The sequence below is a fragment of the Hyperoodon ampullatus genome (genome assembly GCF_949752795.1).
Source record: "Hyperoodon ampullatus genome assembly, chromosome: 16".
NCBI lineage: Eukaryota > Metazoa > Chordata > Mammalia > Artiodactyla > Ziphiidae > Hyperoodon > Hyperoodon ampullatus.
Window position 1 is genome coordinate 9,192,209 of NC_136929.1, and position 12,030 is coordinate 9,204,238.

Consider the following 12,030-nt stretch of genomic DNA (forward strand, 5'->3'; position numbering starts at 1 on the left):
TAAATACCAATCTATCAATTTTCTGATCTTACTTCACAGCCATGTATACAATACACTAATTCTACCTTTAAGCACTAGTAACATTACAAGTGTGGATGGTTTATCTAGAGCATGGGCTACAACTATTCAAAAATAGATTGAGGATACTATTGATACTTTATATGATTCTGAATCTGCCTGACTTACTAGGAATGCTCTCTAGTTTCCTAGAGTACTGTAACTCACAGGAATCCCATGTTTCTCTTTGAAACATACTCTAAATAACAAGGTTGACTTGGGAAAGACACGCAAAACTAGAGCAATTCAGATGTGCAGAAAGTCATTTCCCTGCAGTATTTCTTTTTAAAGCACATGGTGCCTTTGTCAGCTTGGGCTGCCATAAGAAAATACCATAGACTGGGTGGTTTAATAACAGACATTTGTTTTCTCACAGTTCTGAAGGAGCACGAGATCAGGGTGCTAGCATGGCCGATTCTGGTGAGACGCCCTTCCTGGACTGAAGGCATGGCTTTCTCATGGTGTCCTCACAGAGCAGAGAGAAAGCAAGCTCTCCCTTGGAAGGGCACTTATCAAGGCGCTAATTCCATCATGAGGGCCCCTCCCTCATGACCTCATCTAACTAACACTAATCACCTCCCAAAGGTCCCACCTCCTACTACCATCACATTGGGTGTTAGGGCTTCAACATACGAATTCAGGGGTCACAAATGCGGTCCACAACATGCGGGAAAAGAAGCAAAACTGGGATATGAATGCCTGCCATCTGCCTGTGACAGGCAGTGGAACTGTGAACATAAGGAGATATTACTCCTGTGATTATGTTATGGGAAGTAATATGGCAAAGGTGAAGGGCTTTTTCAGATGCAATTAAGGTCCCTAATCAGGTGACTGAGTTCATCAAAAGGAGAGTGCCCTGGTGGGCCTGACCTAATCAGGCACACTCTTTAAAAGAGAGACTGGGGCCACCCCCGAGGTCGCAGAGATTCTCCTGCTGGCCTTGAAGAAACATGCTGTCATGAATGAATTCTCCCAACAACAAGGTGAACCTGGAAGACGATCCTGAGCCTCAGTTGAGACCACAGTCCCAACCAACACCTGACTGAGGTCTTGTGGAAGCCTGAGCAGAGAACCACAAAAAGTTGTGCCCAGACTCAACCCACAGAAACTGTGAGATAATAAATGTAGGAACGTATGTGGTAAGCTGCCGTTTGTGTTAATTTGTTGTGCAGCACAGAAAACTAATACACTGCCGTGACGATCTTACACGAGAGACAAGGTCTAAACATGATTCAGATAGATGGTAAAAGATGGGAAGTTAAATATAGCTCTCTAGATATCTAAATAACCACAAATTTACCTTCCAAACTAATTCTGCTTATTGTTTGAAAAGAGTACAGAAACACCATCAAATTCTTGCCACTTAACAAACCCATTAGCTAATATTTCATGAACTACTTTATGTTTCCTAATAATTTTTCATGTTAGCTTACACCAGCCTTTCTACCAAGTACATGGAATAAGATAAGGTCAGATATTTAAGTCCACAAATATTAAAGCCTAAATATTTCAAGTTCAAGTTCCCAGAAGGGAAAAGCGGAAGGCAAAACTACATTCTCATCACTTTTCCCACCTTTCCGCTTAAATCTTAAAATTTTTAGAATTCAGCAGCCATACTGGAAAAAAAAAAAAATCCTAATTCCAAGCCCACTATCAAACAACAAAAACAATAACATCCACTAAGATGGACCCTAAGGGTCCACACCATCTGGTACCCATGCCCTTGTAAAATCCTCTCTCTGTAAGCGTGTGCTGGATCTACTGACTCACTTTGAACGAAAAGAACATGGCAGAGGTAACAGGCATCACTTCCAACATCATTTTATAAAGGGACCAGAGCCTCCACCTGGGCTCTCTCTGACTGCTCGCCCTGGGGAAGGCAGCTGAATGCTGTGAAGCAGCCGCATGGAGAGGCCCATGTGCTGAGGAACCAAGCCCGCCAATAACCACAAATTCCCCTTCCCCAGCCACATCGAGCCTTCAGATGAAATCACAGCCCTGGCCGACAGTTAGCAAGCTCAGGAGAGATCTTGAACAGAGGCACCCAGCTAAGTCACACCCAGATTCCCGACTCACAGAAACTGTAAAATAACAAATGTTTGTTGTTTTAAAGCATGAAGTTTTGAGGTGATCTGTTACACGGCAATAGGTAACTAATACCATACCATGAAATGTAAGGTATAAACGTAAAATGCTTTGAGGTGATAGTACAAAAAAAAAAAGAAAAAAATTCAATAAAAAGATAAAAGCTCCAACCTTAAGCACTCTTCCTGAAAGACCAATAATTTCCCCATCTTTTGGCTCCACCACTGTAGCAGTGTTCACATCACCACTTCCTGTTGTGTCAATGATATCAATGATTTTCGGTCTTCCATCAGTTGTAACCTGAAAATTAAGAGACAATTAAAATATGAATTATAGATTTTAGTTTTTATCCTTGAAGCAATGCCAGCTCCCGTATGTGTGTGTGTGCATGCACATGTACCCACACCTAAAATATCCTATAAAATCTGCATTCATTTTAAAAAGAGAATTGAAGTTTTAAGCCAAAAGCCTGACAGATACTAATGAGAAGATTTAGTTACAGAAAACAGCACAGAACCCTTCAAGTGGTTTCATGCATTCAGGTAGATACTTCTCGGGCACTTACCACAGGCCACACTTCGTTAGGTGTCGGGAGTACAGCAATGATCAGTACACAAAATTCCTGACCTCACATACTCTGTGTTACATGGACTCAATAAACAAGTCAAATATATAACATGTCAGATGGTAATCACTACTATGAGGAAAATCAAGCAGGGAAAGGAGACAGGTGGTATGGGGCTTTCAATACTAATTAGGCTGGTCAAGAAAGGTATCACTGAGAAGGTTAACATCTGAGAAAAGGTCTGAAGAAGGTGAGTTTTTGGTTGGACAAAACTTTAAGGGGAAAATGTTTAATAACATTTCATTACCGGAGGCCACACTAACACTCAAACTTCTTAAAGCAAGTTCAAACTTAGCACTCAAACTTGTCTCTCCCCAGGCCTTGCCATCTCAGGAAGCCAACACACACCCAGTTGCTCAAGCCAGAAACTTACAGAGTCCTCAGATTCTTTGGTTTACTCCTCACAGCAAATCTCTCAGGAAGTCCTCTTCCTTCTACCTCTAAAGTACAGCTCAGACCCACCTTCCCTTGATTTTTCACTACTGGTGTCCTGAACCTCTCCACCACCAGCACTTCCTGCTCATACGCGATGCTGGCTCCCAGGAGGCCCTCCACAAGCAACAGTAAAGCGAGTCGGGTTGTGCCAGTCCTCCACTGAACACCCTCAGCGGGCTCACCGAGATCGGGACCAGACCCTGCCCAGGGTGCCAGTCACTCCCGCCTCTAACTACTTGGTCTCCTTTCAACTCCTTGGACGCGGCCACCTTCCTCCTGCCTCACGACTTTCTGCGCCAGGTCCTTCTGCTGGGAATTCTGTTTCTTCAGTTGCTCCACAGGTATCCCAGTTTCACCTTTCCATTTTCTAGTAAAATACCACCCCCTTCAGAAAGGCCTCCCTGATGATCTCATTTAAGTGCTTGTCAGCCTAAGCCTGATTACTCTTTCTCACTGTACCTTGTTTCCTTCACAGAACTTAACTCAATTCGTAATTAGTTTGTGACTCTTTACCTGTTTGCACTATCATAAGATAAGCTCCATAAGGGCAACGGCTATGTCCATTTTATTCACCAAGCTACCCCAAACCTAGCAGTGCCTGTTAGGTACTCAAGGCATATGGGATTGTTGGATGGCCTGACACGAATTACTTAGCATTAAGATTGATTTTCCTCAGCTGTGGTTTCTTGGCCAGCCCCAGACTTTCAACTGGGCCATGCTGACTGCTACAGCTAACAGTAATACTGAATGAATATCCTCATTGCCTTTGTGGGAAAAACTATTTTGGGGCTCTTTCTGAGCTAGCTTTGCAAAGGGAATTTGCAGCATTCAAGATATACATGCTGAGTTACCAGCAGCAATCAGGTGTGGAGACACAAAAAAGACAGAAAAATGAAGACCCCCCCACCCTCAAGAGAGAAACAGGAATGTAAAAAAATGCCTATAGTGTGACAAGAGTACAGCCTTCAGATTCCTTTTCCACCCGGAGAATTCACCCTCTTTAAGACGAAGTGTAGTGTCCATCACCAGGAGTCTTTCTGGTCTCACGCCCTCCTCCCCAACACCAACTGCAGTGTCCTCAGAGCTCTGCAGTTAGGGTGCACCCGGAAGGAGGCGGGGGAATTCACTATGTGGAGGAAACAAACACATGTGGTTTTTCTTCGACAAGGCAAAACTAGGGGGTGGCTGGTGGGTCCCGGATCTCACTCCAATCATCGACCAACTGGGGGCTGACAGCTCTGTCAGGGGCCACACAGCTGTTATTTTTATGTATGGTAATTCATCAGCTGGATGTTTATTTCTGGGGGGGCTGTCTATACTAGTAAGGAGTATTCTAACATACTGAGAAGGCTCAAAATCATAATTAAACAAAAATCACTGCAGAAATCATACCAAACCCTGATAAAATTATGATAAAACTTAAATCAGGGGCTTCCCTGGAGGCATGTGGTTAAGAATCCGCCTGCTAATGCAGGGGACACGGGTCCGACCCCTGGTCTGGGAAGATCCCACATGCCGCAGAGCAACTAAGCCCATGCGCCACAACTACTGAGTCCGTGAGCCACAACTACCGAGCCCATGTGCCACAACTACTGAAGCCCACGTGCCACAACTACTGAAGCCCGTGCACCTAGAGCCCACGCTCTGCAATGAAGAGCAGCCCGCACTCACCACAATTAGAGAAAGCCCACGCACAGCAACGAAGACCCAACACAGCCAAAAATAAATAAATATATAAATAAATTTATTTAAAAAAACAAATCAGACACTGATTTTGAAGGGACTGGCTAGTATCTTTAAGAATAAAATAAAATGAAAATAAAGGAATGAAGAAAAATGTAAGAAAATCTAACAAAAATAGAAGCCACTAAGAGGAAGTTACTACTCTTCTATGAAGTTAAAACTAGCCAGATCATGTACTAAGACCATAAGCAAATAATCTATTTTAAAATGTATTCCAAATAAGCACATAATTTGAAAGCTACACCACAGCACTAAGAACACAAACCATTTGTCTTCACTTTCTCGTTCAATGACCAAACAACTTCGGTGACTTGAGATTGAGAATCACAAGAGATCACTAACAAGTCAGACACGGATCCCTCTCATTAGAAACCTCATTATGAGTGTGAGCAAAGGAAGAAAGCCTACCGGGATTTAGTGGCTTATTTACCATCTACAACTGCCACAAGCTTTACTCACTAGGATCTCCCTCTCTCTCTCATTAAAAATTCTCATACAGGCAGTTACTCCTTCCTTCAACCATTAGGTAAAGGGAACCACTCCACTGGAGATAAGAAGATACAAGAGGGAGTTTAGGGTTAGGAAGGACAGGTTTTAAAAAGGCAAATCAGCTGAGAATTTTGCAGAGGCGCTCTGGGAGGAGGACAGGAAACTGAACTGCTAACACTGGAACTCTATCCCTCATCTTTGAGGATGGGGAGGGGTAATATGGGCCTGAAGGCACAGTTACTATGAGGAGAGCTAAGGTGATAAGCCCTGGGAACGGGGGAGGGAGACTGAGAGATGCTTACTGGGCGCCACTGGCCGAACAGAACAGAAATGGCCCAAAGGTTCTCCCCAAACATCAAGAATCTAAGTAACTTTGGGTCTCCACTGAAACAGTTACAGTGAAGTTGGTGAGGGTTTGTAGAGGATTGGAACAAAAGGGGGAAGGTTCGCAAATTATCCTGCACAAACCAAAGTGAACGTATAAGCATCCATTTGAAATTTCAGGGGAGATACTGAAAATACTCCTTTAAGCAAAGAATGGTATGTCATAAACAAACACTATTAAATGACTGTTATTCTAAGAACATAATGATGAATGAATAAGACAGGCTTTGCTTTCAGAAAGCTTACAATCCAGTTGGGAAGACAAATGAGAAAAGAGAACAGGACTTCCTTGGTGGCGCAGTGGTTTAGAATCCGCCTGCCAAAGCAGGCAACACAGGTTCGAGCCCTGGTCCGGGAAGATCCCACATGCTGTGGAGCAACTAAGCCCGTGCGCCACAACTACTGAGCCCAAGTGCTGCAACTACTGAAGCCCACGTACCTAGAGCCCGTGCTCCACAACAAGAGAAGCCACTGCAATGAGAAGCCCGCGCACCACAAGCAAGAGTAGCCCCCGCTCGCCACAACTAAAGAAAGCCCACGTGCAGCAACAAAGACCCAACGCAGCCAAATAAATAAATAAATAATTAAAAAAAAAAAAAGAGAACAGCAATATAGGACGATAAATAATAATGATAAGGACAGTGTCTAGGAAAGCATGTAAGAACACAAAAGCCAGCTTGGGGGAATCAGGAAAGGCTAACTGAAAGCGAGGTAATAAAACTTAAATTAATGGACAGCACCCACTATTAGTAAACAAGTACATGCCTATGATAACTTCCTTACTGCACTCCATTATATTTCAGTGAATGTAAAATTAGGAAGACTTTTACAGGACTACTTCCTCCTTCCCAAACTATTTTTTCCCCATGAGGAAACTGTGGACATTATCACATATATACATTTTTTTTTCCATTCAACACAAATTGTTACAAGCACATTTCATACAAAATGAATTTGGATATATGCTTTCAAGGAATTTTAACTGAACCAGGAAAAAGGTATATAAGCTGATATACTAAAGTGAAACATTTTAGGGAATTCCCTGGCGGTCCAGTGGTTAGGACTCCGTGCTTTCACTGCTGAGGGCCTGAGTGCGGCCAAAAAAAAAAAAAAAAAATTAAGTGCTATAGGATATGAAAAAATTGCTATGAGAGCAAACTAAATAATATCACCAGGGACTGGGCCTTACTCCTCTTTGAACCCCCAGGTCCTACCACAGCGGTTGGCACATACATACACATAAATACACAGTGGGGGGCTGAATTAATAGCACTAGATAACCCCAAAGGTAACAGGTGAAGGCCCAGCTGGTCTTGAGGGATTAAGTAGGCATTTACAGGTGATTGTAGAAGGCCTGCAGGCAGATTAAACCCCATGTGCAAAGGCATGTGTTGGGGAAAGACCTGGAACATCTGGGTGAGAGGAAAGCCGTGAAATGCTGTTGGTGGAAGCACAGGCAGGGTGCTTCAATGGTGGCGTGGAGCGGCACGTGGACAGAAGAAGTGGTGGGATGAGAACCGAGGCTACGCAGAGAGCTGGAGCTGAATGGCACAGAGCCGCGCAAAGTTCAAACCTGGGGGTTTCAACGCAAAGACAACTGGCATGCCCAAATAGTTCTGTTTTATACTAAGCAAAGGTGTGATGGGTTGTTTTTTGTTTTTGGTTTTTAAGGAAAGTAACTCTGGCCATGTGAAGGGTGACCAATGGCAGCCAGGAGACCCGCTGGCTACCATGGGTTTATTTCTAGGTCCAGTCCAAGGCCCGTCTCTTGTCCGCGAAGCCTGATTGCTCCAGCTCTCACTGGTCCCCTGATCAACCTCTGTTAACAGTTCTCTGCAGGACTACATCATCTCTTAACGCAGAATGTTAGGGACCTGGCAGGTGCCGGAATATTTGCTGAGGAAAGGACTTAATCATTTATTTAATTACTCCTCCTCTCATGCTGGCCACCCTCTACATTTAACGCAGCCTACACGCTATCACAAGAGAACTGGGCCCAAGGCTGACACCGAAGAATAGGACTAGAATGGGACTCCCCACTGTGTTCCTGAAAACTCTCCCCGGCACGCCCAGTCCCCTACTCAGACACCATCTGCCTTTCCAAATGTCCAGTTCAACCTCCTCTTCCTATTTCACTCTTTCCTTCCATTTTATTTCTATCCACCTTCTTATCTTAATGATGTACACACAGATCTACAAAATACACTTGTTAAAGGTAAAGGGGGGAAAATAACCTTACAAATTCACTCATGTTTGCAAGCCACCTTAGTGAACTTCTTTCAGATGGCCATGTTTAGGTCAATCTCTCAGAGTTCAAGTTGTTAGAAGATAAGAGTTATGTTTTCATTTTACTTCAAACATGTTGTTGCTCAAACGTTTATTATTACATGCACATAATATCTAATGCGTATTTATCCTTCAGAGAGATGGTGATTCAAGATCCAGCATAAACTCCCTCTACTAAAGTCTTGCTTAAAAAAATCAGTGTTTAACACTTTTCACAAGCACTTTAAGAACTCACATGTAATTAATCACCTCAATTATCAGAGCAACACTGTGGGATGAGAATTACAGCTACTTTATAGAGAGAGTAATGGAATTATTTGATAAGCAGGTCCGGGAAATTCTACAAAAGCATTTTTACTGAGACATGACTCCTCCAAACTCTTCTGATCCCCTTATTATCCGGACAAAAGAGCCAGTGACCACTTACTCCCGCTGCTCTCCTCCCACCTATCCCTATAAAAAGTAAACACGGGTTTCCCTGGCGGTGCAGTGGTTGAGAGTCCGCCTGCCGATGCAGGGGACACGGGTTCGTTCCCCAGTCTGGGAAGATCCCACATGCCGCGGAGCGGCTGGGCCCGTGAGCCATGGCCGCTGAGCCTGCGCGTCCGGAGCCTGTGCTCCGCAACGGGAGAGACCACAACAGTGAGAGGCCCGCGTACCGCAAAAAAAAAAAAAAGTAAACACACACCACACCAGAATGGAAACCATTACTGCCCTATAATGAAGCCTCAATGAGGTGATAGCTGTCACTGCTGTACATCTTCGGAGTTCTTAAGAAAACTGGACCACCAGAGCTACCAGGAGGGAACGCATCACCTGCTCTTCTTCTGATGCACCAGAGCTGCCCAGCAGGGCCACCAAGAGGTGTGCTGCTGAATAATCAACAGGAGGGAGCAACACTTCCAGAGGGATTCTCTACAGAGTCGGCCAGACTGGGAACCGGACTGGTTCCCTTTTCCCCCGGCATTACATCCTACCTTCCAAAATGCTACCTCAGTTATACGAGAGCACAATGAGGGATGCAGAGGAGGGAGAGGCATGGGGGAGGAGGAGGATTATTAGACTTCAGGGTTTTAAGAAATACACGGGAAAGGTTGATACAAGGAAGAGATCAGCGTACAGGAGGATTATTAGCCAGGTTAGACATTTGGGAGATGAGTCTTGAACAACTGTGAAATTCTGTTTGTTGCTGGGTTTCGGTGTCAGGCTCAGGTTAGTAAATTGACAAAAGTCAAACTTTGAAGACTTCAATGAGAATGCTTTCAACAGAGAAATGCATTTTAAAAAATTACCTTTCGGCATGATACCTTGATCTAACGATTTCAAAGGTGGCTAGGGCAAAACAAAATAACTTTAAAAAATCATGAAGTATGTTGTCTTACATTCTGAGGCTGAAAAAAATATATGGAAGCATAATTTAAATGCAGTCTTAAGAGTTCGCCAAAAAGAAAGTTGGGTTCTTCTTTATATCAAAGACTAAGCCATGCGTTTCACTGACCCTAACAAGTACATTGAGGAAGAGGGTTAAAAATAGAATACATAAAAGTACCAGAGGAAACAATTCCGGAAGTTGACCGAGTTATCTTCTTGAAAGCCGGCTTTCGTGTTTCAAGATAAACTATTCCTCCCCAAACCAAACCTCCCGAACGACAGCAATAAAAATGAAGTTCTGATAGGTCATTTGCCTCTTCCCTGTTTCTTCCCACCCCCCGCTCCCATGAATAACAAAACAGTAAAATCCTCGTTTGCAAATAACAGGCACCGGCCAGTTGGTGCCCGAGACACGAGGCATCCGCGGAAGAAGGCGGTGTGCTGGGCAGGAGCCCGAGGGCCCGGGCCTGGAGGCGCCTGGGTAGGAAGGGGCTTCCTGGGCGACCGGCGGCCCTGGGCGCCCCGACCAACAGCTTTTGTCTGGGCCGGGATCAGGGCCCAGCCGGGGCGCCCAGCCGCCGGCCCCTCGCACCCCGCCCCCCGCCGGGCCCTCCGCCTCCTCCCGGCGGCTCCCCCTCGGCCGCAGAGCGGGCTTCGGCCTGCGAGGCTCCGACGCCGCGTACCCTCCGCGTTCCCGGCCCGGTGGCCGGCGGCCCGCGCCCCCGCGCCCGGGCCCTCGGCGGCTGCCGCACCTGCATGCCCGGAGCCCCGGGGTCGACCCCCGTGTCCAGGACGGCGATGAGCACCCCCCGACCGTCATACTCCGGGTAGCGGCAGAGGAAGGACGCGGCCCCAGTCTCTTTCTTCGGGAGGAGGCCGTGGAAAGGGAAGGGCTCCTCGTTCGCTGCGGTGGCCATGGACGCAAGCTCGAGGGCGAAGATGAGGCAAACTGCCAGGCTGCGCGCGGACGAGCGACGCGAGGACACCCGGGCGGCCGCGGGCCTGGGCGGGGGCGAGGGGCGGGGCCAGCCGCCGGCCAATCCAGGCCCGCCAGGGAGAGGCGGCCAATCACACGCTGCTACGTAAACCAACGGTGCCGCTCTCTGGAGCTGGGCCCGAGTGTTGCCCGGGCCGCAGAGAAGGAGGCGGAGTCGGAGGCGTTGTTGGAGGCTTCAGTTCTCTAACCTGGGGTCTTAAAAAGACTCGAGTTTGGGATTTTTAGGGGACGGCCGGCTCCCATGCAAAGGGTCCGCGTGTCCCGGGCCGAAACACTCCTCCGGGAACGGGAAAGGAAATGGGCTGCCAGTCTGTTGTAGCAGGTACCTCCCGCTGGCAAGCGATGTTTTCCGAACTTGTGGTTGTGGACTAAACTTTTCGGTCAGCTGCTGCAGGATCCCCGGTTGCCCCGAGGAAAGGGAGCCAGCTCACGCTCGCTAAACCCCTAGGAGTGTCGGATTTTGGCGAAATGCCGGTACAAGAATTTTTGAGAGGGAGTTCTTTGATTCAGTGGTGTAGGGATTGTGTTCCCCTTTCTCGAGTGTGTCCCTTTGATGGGGGGACCGGGGTGGGGGACGTATAGGGTGGGGATGGGCCAGAGCTGCCATCAACAGGAAGTGGGTTGGAGGCCGTTCAGTCGGCTTCGTAGCCAGTAACAAATACCAGCCTGAAGTGGGCCCCTCCTATCCTCATTGCTCACCCTGGGCTTCCGGGATTTCTGAAAAACATTCTTTTTTTTTTTTTTTTTTTCACTCTCTCTTTAAATTGATGTTCCTGGTTGGTCCTGAAGGTTCTCCACTCAATTATGGAGCCAAAATTTGCAGTTTTTCAGATTAACAGTGGCGGCTATCAATTGCTCCGTGCGGCACTAGTGGCCCTTAATCATCTTTCTGTCTGTGTTCTTGCCAGGGTAATCTTAGTGTTTTGTGTGGGTGTGCCAGCGACCCCTTTGGCAATCTGGCGGGGCTTATGGACACCTCAGAACAATTTTAAACTCATAAAATTTAATATATAGAATTACTCCGGAAATTATGTTGAAATAGTTATCAAAATATGAAAACCAACTTTATTATATAGCAGGTTTTATACATATAGTTATATGTATGCTTCTCTGCATGAAATAACAGGAGCTAGCGCCAAATCTAATAAGCTCCCATAATTTCAAAATAGTAAAGAGCATAAATAGTATTTTGACACACCTGTAACATACTGTGATAAACATTTTTATTGGTGAAACAGTAACAAACAGTAACTGCTGATACCACTCTGGTTATTACCTACATCTATAATTGAAGGAAATATTTAATTAAAAGGTTAGTGGAAGTAAGGATGTATTTTTTGTTTCCTACTCCAGTTTTTGAACCCCTCAGATTCTATCATGGACTCCAGGTTAAGAATGCTTGGTGTAAAGGGAAATCCTATGTACACCAGTTTCCAATCCATAGGATTGGGAGATTCTCCACTAAATCTCAAAAATTACTGTAATGGCTGTGCAATTTCTTTGAATTGTTTACTTGTCCATTTTTTCTATTCCTTAAATCTTAGAGAAGCATGTTCTC

At 45.7% G+C, this 12,030-nt stretch overlaps 1 protein-coding gene across 2 annotated transcripts in view; it reads right to left on the reverse strand.

Annotated features, from left to right (window-relative positions):
• Positions 1-10,392, reverse strand: part of TPP2 (tripeptidyl peptidase 2) — a gene marked incomplete at its 5' end in the record, with an annotated part of 69,198 nt that extends 58,806 nt beyond the window's left edge. For both annotated transcript variants that reach the window (XM_079721927.1, XM_079721928.1), the window contains 2 exons: positions 2,314-2,442; positions 10,228-10,392. In XM_079721927.1, the coding sequence (XP_079578053.1) occupies positions 2,314-2,442; positions 10,228-10,392 (294 nt within the window). The remainder of the gene's footprint in view (positions 1-2,313; positions 2,443-10,227) is intronic.
• Between the last annotated feature and the right edge of the window lie 1,638 nt (positions 10,393-12,030).